The 20,759-nt window shown below is 37.6% G+C and overlaps 2 protein-coding genes across 5 annotated transcripts in view; one reads left to right on the forward strand and one right to left on the reverse strand.

Annotated features, from left to right (window-relative positions):
* The window catches only part of GABA-B-R2 (gamma-aminobutyric acid type B receptor subunit 2), a 579,685-nt gene that overhangs the window by 144,499 nt on the left and 414,427 nt on the right, over nt 1-20,759 (forward strand). The gene's annotated exons all lie outside the window — the stretch shown is intronic.
* LOC149031953 (uncharacterized) lies at nt 3,265-4,011 on the reverse strand. Its single transcript, XM_089174208.1, has one exon. The coding sequence runs from the start codon at nt 4,009-4,011 to the stop codon at nt 3,265-3,267; it is 747 nt and encodes a 248-aa protein (XP_089030334.1).

Consider the following 20,759-nt stretch of genomic DNA (forward strand, 5'->3'; position numbering starts at 1 on the left):
GCTGCAGCTCTGCGACCGTCCTGGCAAGAGCCCGCACCTCTGCCAGAACTCGATCTATCGCATTCTGATCTCTAGCAGGGGGGGGGGCGAGGCACACTTTTTTGCCCTCTGGCCCCTCTGTAGGGTTTTTATCTTTTCCAGAGCGGCGTCGTGACGAGCCTCTAGCTCCTTTAATTCTCTTCTGAGTTGTCGGACTGCCTCACTCTCAGGGGGGGCCTTGTCCCCCTGAGTAAGGCGCCGTTCCATTTCCGTTACAAGGCTGAGGGCACCCATAAGGCTACCCTTCATGCGCCCAAAGACCTCCCCCTTGATGTTTCGGGACCTCCTCCTTTCCTCCTCCGCTGTGGAGATAAGGTTCCTGGCCTTCTCCGCCAGCCGTCCCGGCTCCAGCAAACGGACCGATGTCGCTGAATACGTCCGGTCCTTAATTTTTGAGGTCCCTGTTGTTAAGTCCTCCTCCCCATCAGACGCAGTGGCCTGCCGCCTCCTCTTCTGGCTCTGAATGGAGCTTACTGAGATGGCTTCACTCAGACCTAGCCTTTTGATGGCATGAGCAGCCTTCTGCCACTCTTCTAGTTCAGCGCCATTGTCGCCTACCATTCTTCCTGTCGCATTGCTGCCACTGCAGGCCAGGTTGCTTACCTGCAGGGACCTTCCCGACGTGATTCCCAGAGCCGAGACTGGGTCGCCTACCTAAGGCTCATGACAGTCGCTAGCTGTCGACGACCGGGGGCCTGTCAGACCACCCCCTGCAGCCGCCGTGGATCGGGTTTCCCTTCCGATCTGTCTAGTACTAGTGGTTTTACCTTCCATATTCGTATTCATTTTGATGATTTTGGAGGCAAACTCTAGTGTAGAAAAAGGTAAGGAGTAAAGAGGGATTGAGCTATTAAGGGGAGAGGAACAGGGGTTTAGGATCATGCTACACTCGGCAAAGGAGTAAGTGTTAGGCATGCCTGGCGAAGGCAAGGGCGGAACCTTGAGTCAGAGCATTGTCCTGTCAGGACCACAGGACAATGATGACCGCTACCTGGCCCCCTTTTAGTCTTCCGACAAGCAGGGGGTACTGTGGGAGTATTCTACAATCCCCTCCCACAGGGGGAGGAATGGGTCTACTCTTGGTCAGTGTTCCCCACCAGTGTGAAGGAGTTACCCCTCACACAGGCCACGGGAACACCTAAGCCTCCCCACCACGACAAGGTGGTAGACCTTCGGGGAGGGATGACGCAACCCTGACGCAACCCTGACGCGAAAGAGCTGTATTGTAGCAGACTTGTTTGCCAGTTTTAACTTTCGTTGACCTTCAAAAATATTAATGTGGCACATCATTAGACTCGTCTTGACAACCTCTATAAGAAAATAAGTATTAAAATATAGCGTTAATTAAAAAAAAACAAAGTTGATTAATAAATCTCGAAAACGACTAAACTTAGTGAAAAAAAGATAATGCCATATTTTAGTTCTGAATTTTTCATGCAACTTTTTTTTAATAGGTTTTTCTGCAACTATCATATTGCCTAAGCTATTTAGGTGGCAAGAGTTACTAAATTATCCTGTATAATTGTTTATTCAGTTTTCATCTGTTCTATTTCGAAAAATGATATGAATGGCTTATGGTAACTAAATTATGAAATAGCAACCTTAATTTCAATTCAATCCAGATATCTTTGGAATAGCGCATCGATTGTTGTGCCTGACCGCGTTGTCGTTTTAGTAGAATTATTTGACATTTATAGGTTAAATGTATTTTCAAAAAATTTAATTAGGGGCTGTGATCTCGCCGATTTAAAATTTACTTAGAAATAATTACTCAATAATATTGGTATTTTATTGTAATGTTTTTTCAAAATGTTAGAAACTTCGGGAGTGTATTCGATTAAATTTATATGAATGAACTCAATAATATTTTAAATTCGAACTATTATATCAAAATTTAACGTTTGGAATTGTTATATCTCGTCTAACGAAACATTCTAAATACTCTTTACTCTCTACTTTTTACTCTCTACTTTTTGACTCTTTTTACTCCCTTATTGGTCAGCTCACGACTTAATTATTTTCTTTTTTTTTAATCATCTATCATATCTTTCTCATATTCACTTATCCTTCTATAAACAAACACATTTCGTAATAACTATTAATCAACATTTTCATACATACAATACTTTCATTAGAACCTTTTATAAATTCGTTTTAAACTGTTGATCGATTGCTGTTTTTATTCTATTCTCTGTATCCCTTTATTCTTGTCATTTCATAAAATTATAAAATTTCGTTACCGTCACCAAAAAAGTTTCACTTCTAATCTATGTAACACTTAAGTGAACTACCCTGTATATATACGAGTATAAATAGTGTAAGTGATAAGGTAACTAATAGTCTAGTCAGTAGTACCAATCTACGAGTTACCAGCACACAAACGACAACAAGAACAATGACGTTTCTTTTCTTAACGTGATTCCATCCCCAGTAAGCAAGCAGCTCGACACCGTCGAATCGATCGTGTTATCGCGTTCCTTCGGCGCGTACACAAGCCTCGATGGATGGGAACTACTTATTTACGAGGTGGCAAGAAAGTTGATCTCTTTTATTTCGAGAGAGAACAACCGAAGATTCGGAAATACCAAAATAAGAAGGAAATAAATCTTAACACTTAGCTGACCGAACGCCTCACAGAGACCTCTACAGTTTCCACCGCGCTCGGAAAAGCAAAACTGCGCTCCCTACCGCGCATTTTTCTAAAGTAGTGCTCTATTATAAAAAATAATTTTATGGCTGGCAAAGACTTCATCGAAATCCCAAAAATAAAGAGCCGTAATAATGAGCAATAAAAGATTTAAAAATTGATGCATTTTATTATATGTTTTTATCCTATATAAATAAGCTCTATAGAGAAAGAAGCGTTCCTCAGATAAAAAAGATAGATCTATCCGAGCAGTCGGCAACCGACTAACTTGGAAAAAGGTAAATCTACCCAAACGGTCGGGTAAGTGTTAATATAGAAATAACGTTGTCGAAGTTAACGTGTGCCTATAATAATGTTCAACAATTTGTATTCGAAAATCCCTTTTACATAAATTTTATTTATAATTCCTAAATAGTCTTCATTGCATTGATCTTTTATTGTAAGCTAACGTATAAAACTTGTCAAGATACATGACTGTTTAATTGCTTATCACATTGCTATTATTATTATTATTTTTTTTAATTTTTATTTTTACTTTTTTTTTTATTTTATTATTTCTCTCTGATTTCTCAGGCATATCAGCATATCAGACAGGACTCTTGCCACGTCTGACTGCTTTCATCTCCTGAGATTAAGAAGGCTCTGGTTATGTTGCATGTTTTTAATATAACCGCCTTTTGTATTTCTTGATGTATATTTGGGTCTAGTTGTAGTTGTGTGAGATGTGGTTTAAAATTGTTCGGTGTAATGACTGTTGCAGATACGATGAAAGGAATGATGTGCACCTTTTTTTGTTTCCATATTCTGTGTATTTCTTGTGCAAGTGGTGTGTATTTTTCTATTTTTTCTGTGTATTTCTGTGTGATGTTGATGTCGTTTGGTACTAAGATGTCTATTAGGTATGTTGTCTTGTCTTCTTTGTTTGTAAATGTGATGTCAGGTCTGTTGTATTTTACTGTTTTGTCTGTGTGTAATGTTGTGTCCCAGTATAGTTTGTACTTTTCACTATATATTATTGTTGTTGGTGTGTATTTGTAGTATGGTGTTGTAGTGTTCTCCAGTTTGTATTTGTTCACTATTGCTTTATGTATGATTTTTGCGTCCGTGTTGTGTCTTTCCGTGTATTTGGTGTTTGCTAGTATTTTACAACCTCCTGTTATGGGTTCTATTGTTTCGACTACTAATTTACATTTCCGGCATTTGTCATCTTGTATGTTTATGTCTTTTACTATGTATTTGAGGTAATTTTTTGTTGAGATTACCTGATCTTGGATTGCGATTAGGAATCCTTCGGTTTCTGGGAAAAGGTTTCCTTTTTTAGCCATTCGTATGTGTCGTTTTTTTTTATTTTTTCGTCTGTAGTGATGTAGTAGTGTTTTCCGTGTAATTTTTTTGTGGCCCATGCGTTTATTTTGCTTTGTGTATGGTCTATGTTGTTATAGTTATCTATGTCTGTATTGTTTGTCGATAGGTTTAGTGGTGTGTAATTTTTGTCGGCTTTCGTTACTGCTTCATGTAGTTGTATTTCTTTTGTGTGAAAGAATTTGCGGAGTTTTTTATTTTTCTATTGTGTAACGCTTTTATGTCTGTTATTCCCCTTCCACCTTCTTCTCTACTTATTGTTAATCTCTCTACACATGATTTCGGGTGTAGTTTTTAGTGACTTTGTCAGGTGTGTTCTCGTTATTCTATTGGTGTCATCTAAGTCTGTGTTTGACTAATTGATGATTCCGAAGGAATATGTGAGGACTGATATTGCGTTTTTGTTTATTGTTTTGACGAGAATTTTTGAATTTAGTTTGGTTTTAAGTATTTTTGTGAGTCTTTGTTAGTATTGTTTTTTAATTTCTGTATGGTTTATCTTAGTATTTTGTTCGAAGCCGAGGTATTTGTATGTTTCATTTTTTTTCTAAGTTTTGTAGTAATTCGTTCTGTAATGTTCTTTGTGTATTGTCTGTAATCTATTGTCCTCTTTCAATATGTGTTGTCCTGAATTTGTCTATTCCGAATTGCATTTTTATGTCAGATGTAAAATTTTCTATGATTCTTAGAAGTGTGTTTAATTGTGTTCCTGTTGCTGCATATAGTTTTATGTCATCTACATACATTAGGTGGTTTATTGTGTACTGCGTTTGTCTGTTATTTCTGATTTGATATCCATATTTAGTTTTGTTCAATATTGTAGATAATGGGTTTAGGCACATGTTGAACTATAGGGCACTTAATGTTTTCAAAAACCCTAAATTTCATTTCGTCCCGTAACGTAAGCGATCACGATTCGCAACCATAAAGGACTACCGGCAGGATGATTGTCCTGTATATCCTGATTTTTAATAGCCTAGACAGCAACTGCGAGCTAAGTAATTTGTGAACCGAATAAAAACATGAATTTCGTAAATTGATTCTTTTCTTAAGTTCTTCTTTAATTTCGTTCATCTGGTTTATGATCGATCCTAAATACCTAAAGTTGCTGAACCGTTCGAAAATTTTATCCCGGAGACCAAAGTTCCAGTACTAGGCATATTCTGAACTATATCGGTTATCATATATTTGTTTTTTTTCGTGCTTAATTGCAGTCCCAGATCTTTAGTATTATCTATTAATATTTTCGCCTTATTAATTAATGCCTCTTTATTGTCCCCTAACAAAGCAATATTCTTCAGACTTTCTTATTCTTTCAGACTTCAGTCTTTGTAATTTATTCTACATCTAATTTTAAAGAAATTTATTGACAATAGTCTACGAACAGCTAAATTTATTAGACGTATTTTCTAATTTATTTCTAATCGCGATCACCTCTGCGAATACGTTAATTTCAATTATCGGTAACTCTTTCATTCGCTCGTTTGTTCGTATTCGCTAGCTTTTTTATACTCTCTTATACAAAGTATCACCATCATAGTGTTAATGTAGGTCATCACACTGATGTGTATATGTACAGACAACTCATATAAATTCTACCTCTTGTACATAACATGAGCTATAGTGAAAGTAAGACCAATCAATCTTCCAACTACTTAACCATAAAAGATTCTATGTTACCGCTACAATGAGCAGTCTATTACCGAATGAAGGCTAAGCTATTATAATAGTTATTATAAACGATACAACTATTTAAAAACCATGTATATACTATAACAAATATTATCAGATCTAATGCCATCCGATTTTTCTTTCGAATATCCAAAGCCCGACATTTGCACTTCGACAATAAAAATACAACAGCCTACTTTACAAACAACCATGAAATTTTATTCATACGTGTAATACTTCCACTACAGTCAGATAATTATTAAATTTATCTACAAGAATTATTCTATTTAATGTATTAGTTTTTATCCCGCACGAATATATTGAAAATATCTTCAGAAACTACAACATCCGAATGACATCCAAGATGTTTTTTCTTCGAACGGGAATACAAAAACCAATTTTCTCATAAATTTTAGAAAACAAATCTACGTAAACTCAGAAGATTTCCCAAAAATTCCAAAATCTTTTCTAACCATCCATGACAACACACAGAATAGAATCTTCGCGCCCACGAATAAACTCAGTTGTTATCAGTGTAAATAAAAGGAACACTCGCCCGAAAAGTGCGACAAATCGACAATAAAAAGAAATCCATACAAGGATGGCCAGCCACAGGCGGAAAACTCCTAAAAGCCGTCCTCAGTAAAAACAAAAAAAATGCGATAAAATTCTAACAACACAAATAGCAAACCTGTGACCCTCGTCGATATTACTGGTGGCACGAAGATCAAATTGCCTAGTAAACAAGCAACCACACTCTAAAAGAGACCCTTATAAATATCAACTACTAGTCACCCATACGATGACGATAAACACGATCTTTTAGTTGATAGCACAAACTGCAAATGTTCAAGTACAAAAACTGAGATCAATGCCGCTCCAATAATGACTAGCACCATCAAGAAATTTAAAAGGAGCACATCAACTAATAAAGCCATCGGGATAATAGGAGAGATGTAAAAACCGCCAAACCTATGATTAATAACTCAAACAACTGATTTATTCTAGACTTCAACCAACTCAAAAGCCTCCTAAAAATATTTATAGTAACAAAAACTTATATAATATATTTAAAGAATATACTACTAACACTGCAGCCCTGTTTAACATGATAAAAATCTGTAATCCCCAAAAGCATCAAAAAACAAACTGTGTCGTCTGGTCAGATAGCTGGAAAATAAATCATCGAAGTCCCGCACCACCCATGGTCCCCTCTCCAAAGACGTCCCACTAAACTACCTTTCCGACTTTGACTGTGATTTCTCGTAAACCACGCATACAAATTATCTCTAAAAATACCACTCACCATCATCTTATGAAACCTCAACGGGTTTTACAACAAACATGAGCATCTCCAGCTGCTAATCGACAAATTATAAACAGAAATAATCTTTCTGAAAAAAAATCATTTGTGCAAATCACACGTGTTAGAAGTGAAACCTTCAATAAACTAAGTTTCCAGAGAATCAAACAAATGCACAGTTTCAAGAGTAAGATAATTGTAGGATTTATTTATTATAATATTATTACCATATGAAACAAAGGTCAGTTCTCTCAGCTTATCGAACTGTGTACACAACGAGTCTGAAATTTCAGCACCGTGGTAAACTCCACTGATTCATGCTGGGCGTTCAACGTGTAAAAATGTTTTTATTCGATTAAAAATTTGTATAATTTTCTTAAATACGCAAATATTATAATTAATAATATAATTTTCTTATATGCATGGGTAAGTACATGTCTTTGGATATTTTTTATAAAAAAATAAAAATCAAAGGGTATAACCAGATAAGTATGGGAAATCTGCCCCCGTGGCTTTTTTGACTCGCATTTAGGGGATCGATTTGGTGTCGAATAAAATTAATTCACCTCGAATATTAGCTCTTTTACTCAAACGGTTCTCGAGATTTTCAAAAAAACCTGTTTTTTTGATTTTATTTTTATTTTTATAGTAAAATTCAAAACTAATCAATGATGATTTTTTTTCTAGTTCTTAGGTGTCCAAGACATGAAAAAAAGTATGATCATAATATTTTAAAGAAAAGCCGATTTTTGGCGGACGAAAGAAAATAAAAATCTTTTTTTTAGCTTTTTTAAAATACGTCACTTATCATAATTCGTCAGAATATGTTTTTTATACTCCTCTACACTCAGGATCATATGCAAAAATGAGATTTGTCTAAAAAGCATCAAATTTAAATCTTCAATATCATTCAAATGGTCAGGTTTACGGAAAAAGTATAAAATACCTTTTTTGTAGAGCATTAAATTTCCTACAAAATTCGTCTAGAACATTTTTCTGTGCAATCAATAAATAATGAGGTATGAATTTTAATCTATTGGACTGAAAAAAAAATAAAAAACTGCGATGCGGAGGATCTTCCTATTAAAATTAAGAGCTTATATTGGGTGAGAATTCTTTTAAGGTGTCTAGGAACCCATTTTTGCGTGGCACTTGAAAAAAAAAAGTCATTTTTTTGACACACCCTAATATATATATATATAAGTTAGTTGAAACTTGAGATTTTAGAAAAAAAAATGAGTTTTTTGTACCATATTGTTCCATTACTTCAAAAAATTCAAGAAAATTCCTGAGTGTAGAGGAGTATAAAAAACATATTCTGACAAATTTTGGTAAGTGACGTATTTCAAAAATGCTAAAAAAAAAAAAAAGATTTTAATTTTCTTTCGTCCGCCAAGAATCGGCTTTTCTTTAAAATATTATGATCATACTTTTTTTCATGTCTTGGACACCTAAGAACTAGAAAAAAAATCATCATTGATTAGTTTTGAATTTTACTATAAAAATAAAAATAAAATCGAAAAAACAGGTTTTTTTGAAAATCTCGAGAACCGTTTGAGTAAAAGAGCTAAAATTTGAGGTGAATTAATTTTATTTGACACCAAATCGATCCCCCAAGTGCGAGTCAAAAAAGCCTCGGGGGCAGATTTCCCATACTTATCCGGCTATACCTTTTAATAGACATATTTTGTCTTTATGAATCAAATATATATTGTAAAGAAGCAAAATAAAAAGAAGACAGTAATTTATTTGCTTTTTAAAGGAATTTGTCAGCTGCTCTTAATGTATTCTATATTGTTATCTAATTCTTTTTCTCTTGTATCTTGTAATAATTCTTTTTTATAAAATATTTCAGACAATACACTTATTATATATTCTATGTATTTCCTAATTATTAATTATAATATTTGCAGAATAAAGAATTTAATACCAATTGTTAAAAAAATAGAAAATTTTTTAAATATAAAACAAATGACACGTTTGGTAAAAAAATGCAGATCACACACCTTCTTTCTTTATTTCGACCGTCGATTCGTTTCTACCCTATTCTTTTGTCGAATACCTACGTGCTTATCTTTGTTTTTTCTTCTACCCTTCTATCGCTCTTACTTGCAAACAGGTATAGTATCGAAATTATTGTATTTGTGTCTATGCTTCGTAGTATGCAGTTGCGCACAAACACACACATATACAACCAGGAGTGATGACTACGAAGCATAGCACAAAGAGGAGACGGAGAATATGAAAAACTGTGTAGCTATATAATATCTTATTCCTTCGCAGGCCCAATCCTAAATGTCTGTCTCTTTTTCTCTTCTTACATCCGTTTCGACTCGTTTTCGTTATGCCCTAGCGTTACATATTCTTAAATCATCCTCATTCTAAAGAAGTTTTCACTTCAAAAACTTTAAAAATAACCGCTGAGGCAAGCTAAAAAAAATTATAACATCTTTTATAATATTTGCACTAACACATATGCAAGCAAAAGAGTCGCTACACTAGCGCCTTATTCTATCTTTATTCAAGAAATCATAGTTACGTTTAATTAGCAGGTCACAGTGGTTCAAATAATCATTCCTAACAAACTCTACTTATGCAGCATCTATATTTCTAACAATCAGCACATTGAGGAGTAAGAACTTATACACTTAATAAACAAAGTATCGAAACCTTCATCATCTTTGGTGATGTCAACAGTCTCAACCTTCTATGGGGATACTAAAAAAACTGATAATCGTGATGCCCTTACAGAAAAGATAGTAAATAATAAACTTAACCTATCAAAGATTGGTTCTCCCATACATTTCAATACATAATCTGACAGTTTGAGTGCAATAAATATAACAATATACTCTTCAGTAATCTCTCAAAATATCTTATGGTATTATAAGTGCCGCATTGATAAGGTGTGTGTGTGTGTGTGTTTTTTTTTCTCCCTTAGGGGGGGGGAATCCTCTTTACGGATTCTAGGCATAACTGTTTGGCCTGGATATGTGGCGACTCGACGCAGCGTCATACTAAAACTCGACGCTGACGCCCCTACCCACTAAACCCTAAACCCCTTTCTCTTCTATCCTCTGATCCCCCATGGTACTGCCGTAAGGCATTTCTTCGCGGGGGGAGGAATTAGATGTCGCTCTTCCTTCTGATGGCTAAAATGTTATTTCTTCCTTCTAGATTCTGTCTTTTGCTCTTTTTCTCTCGATGGAACGCAGCTCTGTAAGCACTTCTGTGGCAAAAGTGTTCGTTGCATTCCAGGCAGCTTCTGAAGACAGCATTGCTTCTACGATTGACTCTGGTTGAATTGTCTTCTTCAGGATCTTCTCCAGCTCCTCACGTTGTTGTTTGAAACGCGAGCACTCGAAAAAAACGTGCTCTGCATCTTCAGTGGCTCCGGGGCAGGACGGGCACTTCGGAGAATCGTCATGCCTTAAGCGGTGAAGATAAGCCTGAAAGCAGCCATGTCCTGACAACATCTGCGTTAGGTAGTAGTTGACCTCACCGTGATTCCGGTTCAGCCAAATGTCGATCTTTGGTATAAGACGATGCGTCCATCTACCCTTCTCTGCGGCATCCCACTGAGATTGCCATCGTGCGATGCTGTGCTGTATTTGTTCCGTTCTGAGTTCTTCTGCGCTCAGTGTTGTTGACCTCCTTCGTTGGTAAAGATTCCGTCTTTCTTCAGCTAGGACTCTGAGAGGTAGAGTTCCAGAAATGACGCACACTGCTTCTTCAGATATTGTGCGGAAGGCGCAAGCTACTCTTAGGGCACTCAGACGATATACTGGTCCAGCCTTTCTCCATGCTTCTTGTAATTCTAGCGCATCGGCCTAAATGGATATTCCGTACGTAAGCACTGATGTGACTACAGCTGCCAACAGTAGTCTCCTGCTCTGCTTTGGGCCTCCGACGTTAGGCATCAATCGTGCGAGACTTGCCCTCACTACTGACGCTTTGGCACTGACGTGTTCCACTTGCTGTTTAAAGTTGAGACGGGCATCAAGCATCACTCCCAAATATCGGATATAAGGTTGTGATGCGATTTCTTGTTCGCCGACTTTAAGCTTGATGGTCTCTAACACTTTTCTCCTGGTAATAAGCATTGCCTCAGTCTTATGTTTCGCCAGTTGAAGATTCATTGTGTCCATCCACTGGTTAACTTGCTGGAATGCTAGATCAAACATGTGGTGAATCTCGTCCAGGTGTTTAGCGACAATCACTACGGCCACGTCGTCCGCATACGCTACAAGTTTAACATTCCTCGGGATCTTTAGCCTTAGAAGCCCGTCATACATGATATTCCACAGCAGTGGGCCAAGAACAGAGCCCTGCGGAACACCTCCGGTGATTTCGTACTCGTTTCGGACCGTCCTTTGTGTCATATCTCAGGACTCTATCCGTGAAGTAGCTAGCTACTATTTTACGTAGGTATCCTGGCATGTTCTTCTCTTGGAGAGCTTGCATAATGCAGTCCCAGTTAGCAGAGTTAAAGGCGTTTCTGATGTCTAACGTCGCCACCAGGCAGTACTTCTTCGTACCACCCTTCCATCTGGTTCCTGCAATTGCCTCCTGGGCCGTAGTAACAACCAGATTGATCGCGTCCAGGGTTGATCGTCCTTTTCGGAATCCATACTGGTTGTTCGCCAGGAGTGGATCCACAACTGCTTCTATTCTTTGATGAGTTATGCGTTCGAATATCTTACCGGCTGTATCCAGAATGCAAAGTGGGCGGTAGGATTACGGCTCTTCTGGTGGCTTCTTTCCTTTAGGGAGTAGAACCAGTCGTTGTTGTTTCCATTTCCGAGGAAATGTCCCTTCCTTGAGGCACGTGTTGTAAACTTTCAAGAATAACGTTGGTGCTGCCTTTATGGCTGTTTTCAAGGCAATACTAGGGATTCCGTCTAGTCCCGGCGCTTTGTTATTCCCGACACGGTTACTAGCCTCCATTAGTTCTTCTTCCGTGACAGTTGGAATGTCTTCAGGGTTGAGCTGCCTTAACTGGCCGGTGAATACCGGTTGTTGAGGAAACAGTGCAGTAACAATCCTCTCTAGGAGCCACGGACATGTAGGCGACGGCATTGGCTGGTATTTCAGGTGAGCCGTGACCACCTTGTACGGTTTGCCCCATGGGTTCTTCTCCACTTCTTCGACGAGTTCTTTCCAACAGCGTCTTTTACTATCCTTGATGGCTTTGTTCAGTTCCCGACGGGCCTTTTTATACTCTGCCACCAATTCTGCAAAGTTAGGTCGACGGAAGCCACACTGTGATATTCTTCTTTTCCTGAGACATTCTCTACGAAGAGCGCTGATGTGATCGTTCCACCAGTGCACTGCGGGTCTTCTATTTATGCCTCGTTTTCGTGGCATACTGGCGTCACAAGCTTCGGTCACTCTTTCCATAAGTTCTTTAGTCTGATCTTCTACGCATCCAGCGGTGATCGGGTCATTATCCAAAGCAGTCGTCAGCGTACTCGCGTCGAAAGATTCTACTCTCCACCGAATGTGGTTAGGTCCCCTATTAGTTCCTCTAGTATCCCGGTCATTTGACATTTCCCAGAGAATCGCATTGTGGTCACTGGCAGTGTAGATATCCAGCACCTTCCAGTTGAGGTTACTTTTCGCAAAGCTGTTACTGACGAACGTGAGGTCTACGATGGAACTTGCGTCTCCTTTGGTGTAGGTTGGTGTGTCACCACTGTTGAGTAAGACTACGTCTAATACAGTAAAAGCCTCAAGTAACGCTTTACCTCGTGCGTTAGTTAGCTTGCTACCCCAGTCTACTGCCCAGGAGTTAAAGTCGCCGGCTATCGCGACTGGATGATGCTGCTTTGCGTCCTCTGTCAGTCGGTCCAGAAAATCAGTGAAGTCAACAATAGAGAGGCTAGGTGGTGCGTAGCAGCTATAGAAGCGAACTCCATCTACTGATACTGCTACGAAGCCGGCATTGCAATTGTTAGCTACGCTCTGAAATGGGAGCTTGCCACAGGACCAAATGGCGGCCCTGGTGGTCGTGTCCGTTTCCCATAGTTGGCCTTTAAGGCATTTATATGGCTCAGCTATTAGTACCAGGTCAAGCCCTAGTTCACGCACTGTCTGCAGAAGCAAGTCATGTGCAGCCTCACAGTGGTTAATGTTCAGCTGTAATATCTTCATGTTCGTTTATTCGTTGTCTTCTGAAGTGCTTCTTGGAAAACCGGGCATTTACTAGAACCAGCCCGGTGGGCAGTATCTGTTGAGCCGGGTTTTTCAGCACATAACATACACTTTGCTTCATTAGGGCATTTAGCTACTAGATGGTCAGTTTGTCCGCACTTAATACAGAGCTTTGATCGATCTATTCCGCTTCTACACTGGGCAGCAACGTGTCCATAGTGCCAGCACTTGAAGCATGCTTGTGGTTTTTTCACTACTCTAACCCGGCAGTTCGACCAGCCGATCTTGATCTTGCCTCTCTCTCCGAGTACTGTCTGCGCTGTTGTTATCGGTAGTGTCACTAGCGCAGTTTGGGTACCTCTGTAGGCTGGTCTGATTTTGATAGCTCCTTCCGGTATCTCAAAGCTATCTCCAGCTACTTCCTGTAACGTCTCCCGGATGTCATCATTAGTAGTTGTGTCATCGATGTCCCGGATTTCTAATTGCTCCTGTGGGCCCTTACTGATGACTTTGGCCTCCTCTTTCAGGATACTCTGGATCGTCTTTTGCAGAGCTTGTCCTTTGTCAGTGCTCTTACCAGAGAGCTCGATGAGCATGTCTCCGTCTCTGGTCTTGCGGATCTTATCAACCATATCGCAGACTTGCTCATTAGGGACTTCTTTCTTTATTCGGCGCAATATCTCAGCATAGTTCGCCTTTTCAACAGGCCGAATTATTAATGCGTCCGCTCTGGTGAATTTTCGTGGTTTTTTTCGCTTAGGCTCAGGTGGTGGATTCTCAGGCAACTGCTTCAGGAGTTGCTCTTTCCTTTCCTTCTTCTGTTCCCTCCTAGACTGTACTCTTTTCCAAGCAAGCGCCTTTGGTTGTTCGCTGGTTTGCACTGCCGCTCCTTGTGGAGGGCTTTTCTTCATATCTTTTTTCTTCACTACTTGGCTGATTGTTGGGTCAGGAGAAGGTCGATCTTTTCTCTTACCTGACTTGTTGCTAGCTTCACTTTTGTCTTCCGCGACTGATTCACTGCCACCTTCAGCTCCGGTGTCTATTGCTTCGTCAGTCACGACGCCAGCCTGACAGGCTTTCTCCGGTGTAGCATGAGAAATGCGCTGCAATGATGAGCGTCACTCCTCGTCCAGCTTCTCAAACCTTTGAAGGGCGTTAGCTACACCAGTCATCTTGGATTTTATCTCTTTGTGAATGTTGACCTTTGGTTGGACGAAATCATTCAGTTTACTAATCAGCTTTTCAAGGCGTTTGAGCGCTTGCGAGCGCTTCATTTCAGCGCTTGCGTCAAACGCTGCTTGTTGGGCATGTAGCCCGTTTCCACTCTTGTTTGTTTCCTGTGGGTTACTCATACTTTTTGATTTACCAGCGCATCGTACGGAGTGGAGCGGGTTGTCATAACTAGGAACGAGTGTACCCTCGGAGATAATACTCCTACCCCAGTTCCCTGAGGCCTAACCGACACTTAGCCAGTCCCGGAATACACGGACGGACTAGACTCGCTCGGGGCGGTGAAGATTTCGATCTCTAACACTCACTGCGTACTTCCTGATCAAGGCCCGAAGTGGCTGGCTCCTGATCCACTGCTGCAACTTACACCTCGGCAGAGCAAGCTCACATCAGCCGTGGCCTGCATCGTCGGAAACTACGATACAGGTTCCGGACACTCCCAGTGAGTTACAGCAGGGACCGATCGTCTTGCTAGGTCAGTTAGTGTGACCAACCCATAAAGGGGGAGTTTCGTCCACGGGAGCTTATTTTGTTTGGTTATTTTGCTTGGCTCCTACCCGCTGTACCTGCTGTACCTCATCAACTAAGAGATTAAGTGTCATCCAGGGACAGCGAACGTTCTCCCATCCGCTCGGGGAGACGCGCCTGGTAGCAGTTTCTCCTCTGCCGCAGGTGTATGTATGTATGTATTTATGTATGTATGTATGTATGTGTGTGTCGTTGGTGTGTGTAGATATGTAAGAAAAAAACAGAAGGATAAATACTTGGATGTGTTCGTGTTTTAATTGAAGATATCGCCTTTTTACGATCGGCTGCAGGCTAACACACGTTTCTTCGAACTGCCTAGCCGATATTTTCGTTGCTAATTTGCGAACGTAAAAGAGCATCGAGGAGTTTATTGTAAGATGCGAAAAAATAAAAACGCATTACCAGCCTTCGGATTTTAAATTTTTATTGCCGTTTAAAGTATGTTACAAGTGATTTGTATAATAGTGATTGCTTATCGATAAAAATATTGTAGCACCTAACCAACGATCAGCCAACTACTCTGCACTAAAGTGAAAGTTCCAATATGTCAAGAGGACATTCTAACGTGAGTTAATACTCAACTCAATCCACCAATGCAATACATCAAATCCACCCTACCCTGATCCATTAAGCGTATCAATCACCAGCTTCATAGAAACAATAACACGCGCAGCTGATGCAGCCATCTCCAAATCAAAGAATGCTAGCGGTAAGAAAACCAAGTACAATCCATAGTGTAATGAACAATACTAAAGAGGAATTAAAGACCAAAAAATATGCCTTTAATCAATATAAAAAAAAACCCTGGAAAATCTTATTAACTTCAGATCACAACCTTATAACAAATAGATCATACCCTTCTGAACGCACCAAACACAGAGCATTGTCGTCCATCCATAGCGATTTGGCCATACAATCGATGTCGATGGTTCACCTGAAGTTACCCATGATCTTTTACGCTTAGGATTCTCAAAATATATCCACTTTTAATTGTCAGTCACAATTCAATGGAGAAATGACTTTCTTTTGTACATAGAGAGCAGCATTTTGCAATTAGTTTTTCGGTTTTCTTGCTGTCTTTTATTCAGTTCACGTGGAAGCCACTTTTTCATCTTCTGGATCTTTCCCATGGCTTTAAAACGTGTATGAACCATTTACCTCTTAATAAAGAAGAAAATAGAATTAAATTGGAACAAATAATGGAGGCCCTTTATAATGCCACGTCTACTAGCAATTAAGAAACGCTACTTAGAAAAAAATAATTATCATCTCCACTAACAAGATATGATCAAGTAGTTATCTCATGGTTGAAAATAGAACACACAAAACTCGCGCACCAATACCTCCTCAAAAACGAAGCTGCCATTCTGCGAAAAAATATAATATAAAATCAACCATAAAGGAAAATCAATAAACTGCTGACTCCTTACTAAATCTATTACAATATCTAAAACAAATCTCATTGTTCAACAAAATATGAATCATATTTTCAGTCGCTAATAATAAACTCCACAAGCGATTAATACAACGTTAAGTAATAAATTTAAAAAAAATTTATTGATATAGTAATTTTACAAATAAATTTTAAGAGTTGAAATCTGGTACAATAGTAAATGAAATAGGAGAAGATTTCTTTTTTTAGTTACAACTGTGATACTTACAATTTGTAACTACTTGTTAACATATTTTATTAATGCGATTTTAGAGTGCAATTGTTTGGTATTAACGTTCGAGCGCAACTTTTTGCTGGTTCGATTTTAAAAATGCAACTGTAAACACTAATTAACGGTAATTATGCAGCTAACGTACTATATGTTACTAATTACATAATTTAGGGCCTAGAATATGATGCGCGTTTCAAAATGTACTAGGCACGTCAGGTTTTTAAATAACTGAGAGTTTTAAATTTATTACTATGGAGCAGTGCTGCTTTAAAATTTTCAAGAAATCAAAAATTGTTGTTGGTTTAAAATGTTTCTTAAGATATTGAAATACGGTAAAAGAATTTTTATAGAGGTAACAAGTTCCAAGATTCCTATCTCAGATATCCTAGCTTAGTCTCGTACAGCGCACTTCGGACTATGTAAAACTTTGAACGCTTATAACTCTAAACTATATTTCTTAAAATTGCCGAACAGATCAAAAACTACGGTTAGCTACGTTATCTATTGTAGTGCATCAAATTTTTTTATTGAATAATTTTGTTCAAGATTTTACTTTTAAAACTAGATATTTTAATATTATCGTACTTTATTTCTTACAAAAAATATGTAATTACGATATGTGAAGAATAGTGTACTGCGGTAATTATTATCGATCATCCAATATTTTCTATATTACTGATAATAATTTTCAAGGAACAGCCTTTTTTAGAGGATCTAGTAAAATTTCTTTTTTTTATAGTAAAGATTTTTTTGGGTATTTTTTGTAATTCTTTTCTTAATTATTTTTCTTCATTATGTCAAAATGTAACGCGAAGAGAGACGTATAAAATGATTTGTATGTGAACTCGTCTTTCGAAAAATATTAGAAGCCTCTTACTATATCGTTCAAACACAAAACTGAACCAATATACCTAAATACGTTAGGAATGTAAACGTAAGACATATGATGAATAGACTCAAAGTCTCTGAAACCAAGAGCTAGTAAGTAACAAACAGTCTGAATTTAAGACGTCTTCCATTGGCAGTCACATTAATGAACCATTGTATTAATCTAAAGACAAAACATTTGTTAAGAGATAAGGTTACATAAATTAATGTTAAAATTTAAAGCATTGTTTTGATACTTTAGATTTTTTATAAAGTTGTCTAATGAATAGAAATATCGTAATAATCATCGCTCTAAATAATTATTTAACAATTTTATCTATGTCTATCCTAACGAAAAACATCGACTTTCTTTTGTAAGGAACTATGGGGCTGTTCTTGTTAGCTATTAGTCAATTTATGCATTCTAAAAGCCCAAAATTCCATCTTAACTACCCTTACAGAGGAGATTACAATCGTCTCCAAGGAAGCGATGTGAATAGCATCATATGCGTCAGATATGACTTGTGATAAGACGATATTGACACAATAAGTTAACAAGTAATTATAAGTTGTGAGCATAGGAATTGCAACTCAAAGAAAGACATATTTCTAAATCATTAGCTATCATATCAGGAAATCTCCAGTAACTTTTATCGAATAATTGTTTTGCTAACTTACTTTATCATTCAATTTCGTTATTAAAAAAATGAGGTATCATAATATTACGCTACTTCATCCTATTAAACATTAAATCAACGAGTCTAGTGGCACTATCGATACGGAAGGATTGGTCAAGGCAACGGTCGCACAACATACTTTTATGTTTATCCTTTTCTTATTTCTGTTTTTATATATGTACATGTGGGACAAGCACCTCCATGCCAAACTTAGATAAATATTTGTGGAGAAGGTCGGTAGGCCCTGGATAGCTCAATGGATAAGAGCAATCGCTCAGAAAGCAAAAGATCCGTGGTTCAAATCCCGGTCCAGTCTTTTTTTCACGAATCTTACACACATCCGTTAATATTCTTTAGAATATATTTTCTTTTAACATTTTTCTTTTTCTTTATCAAATCGAATTTTTGTTAACTTCGTTGTTTTAACTACTCTTAGTTTATTCTTTGTCATCTAGGTTAGTATTGGCTCGACTGTTGTTTTATATACATATATTTTTTTGCCTTAGTTACTTTTTTGATATACAGGTAGCCCTTCTATAACACGGTAGATAGGTTCCTAGAAATGCTGTATTGTGTGTAACTGTGTTGTATGAGACCCAGAGCCATGAGACAAAAACTTTTGTTTTTAGGCCATGGAGATGAATAGAAATACATTCCGCAACACTGTATCTTTAAGACGACAAGCCTCGCCGCGGCTGTAGAAGTACAGTGTTGTACAAAGGTTTTTTGAAAGGTAACCGTGTTATAGGATGCCGTGTTGTAGGAGGGCCACATGTATTACTTTTTTCCAAATTTATATATTTATTATATAAATTATCTCACGGCAGTTCACTATAATATATATTTGTTTTTACTATTTGTTTTCTAACTTCTTTCGCCACATTTGCGTAGTTGTATAGTTTTATTTTTTGTAGGTATCTTTGTTATTTGCTAAAACCAATACTATGTATAATAACCATATACAGAAACGGCGAACGAGAAAACTTTTTATTTCTTTAAAATTCTTTTTTTAAATGTTTTTACATTTTTTTTTCTTTTTTCCGTATAAATTCCAAAACAATTTCTAAATTTTTTTCTACATTACTTAAAAAGTTTCATAAAACACAAATACAATAATCATGTTTTTTATCGTCTAGCTTTTCTAAAGTTTAATATTCAAAAAAAAAATAATAAATTCCTTTATAAATGTAAGCTTTACTATTCGTCACTGAATGAATAACAAATTGATGAGATACTACCAACGTGCAGAGTTGTTTAAATAACGTTCATTTTCTTCGCATTAAAATTCATTAGGTCTAACTTTATGCTTGCAGGATTTTCAATCGACTTTCTAAATTATTTAATCTCATTGCTAGAAGCCATGGGCTGTGGGAGAAGCAGTACTACTAGGGGCTACTTTACGTACGGAAGAGAAAAGAGACAGAGAGAAGTAAACAGAGATAAAGCGAGATGGAGACGAAATGCGAGCTTTAATCTCTCCAATTGATTCCACTGCATGGCCAATATCTGTGCACTCGAAAATTTCGTCATGAAACTCTATGAAGGTGGAACTGCGGCCAACTGATGATCACCGCTATCCTGTTGGAGAAGAGAGAGAGAGAGAGAGAAAGAGAGAGAGAGAGAGAGAGAGAGAGAGAGAGAGAAAGAGAAAGACAGTAAAAGAAAGGAACATTAGAGATCGTTGAAGGTGATGGAATATACCCTATTGTGTCGTATAGAAGAATGTCAAAGTTTCGTCGAGAGCGTTCATATGCTAATACTAGGAAATAATATCATCAGTATTCTCTGATAAAGTGTAGTTGAGAGTTGTTGCTTTTGAAATTCCTCCTATCATCGTCCAAAATATCTTCTCAGGAAGAGTAAGTTGTATCTTATACTAAAACCATTTCTCTTCTGTTTGCGATCCGATTTATTCGTATTGTATGAACACTTTAATATTCTGTTCAGTATATACATATATGTATACATAAGATCCTGTATTTAAAAGGACCAGGGGAACAGGGAACAGGAATCGACATAAATAAAATCGATAAAATATGTAAACAAGCTGTCAATAATTGTATCGATTAAGGTGTTATCCCATCCTTTTAATAAGAAACAAGTAATTAAAATATAAACAAACAAAAATATGAGAGGTATCTCTTGAAAAGCTCAATGAACTTGCTTCAAACGACAGGACTTAACTAGAGTCGAAAACGAGTAAAAGTTGTTATCTTTTCAATTATCGGTATATTTTTAATAGCAGTCGCGATAGAAAAGCTAGAAAAACAATTCCGGATAATAGCACAAGTTTTCACGGGCATGCAAAAAATAAAATGAGCTTCCGAAGCTTCCCTGTTCAATTACCCGCTCCACTTCATTGCTAGCCCTTTCCCTGGAAAAGAGCTTTAATTCGATCGCAAAATTCCTCTTTACTCCCCACCACCTAATCCATCCGTCCACACCACCGTCTTTCTCTTTTTCGTATCGTTCTTTTCTACATTTCACCTATCTTTCACCTATCTTCTATCTATCTTCAATCTCTTCATCATCACACTAATCTCCCATTCCACTTACTTTACAATATTTAGACGATCCTAAACAAGTAGTTTCCTCTCTCTCTTTTTTCTCTCTTTCTA

This window comes from Polistes dominula, unplaced genomic scaffold (genome assembly GCF_049000335.1).
Source record: "Polistes dominula isolate Pdom_NZ unplaced genomic scaffold, Pdom_raw_medaka contig_168, whole genome shotgun sequence".
Classification (NCBI taxonomy): domain Eukaryota; kingdom Metazoa; phylum Arthropoda; class Insecta; order Hymenoptera; family Vespidae; genus Polistes; species Polistes dominula.

What these genes read in the sequence shown, in the direction of transcription:
- LOC149031953 (XM_089174208.1), bottom strand. Translation starts at nt 4,011, where the DNA reads ATGGCTAAAAAAGGAAACCTTTTCCCAGAAACCGAAGGATTCCTAATC.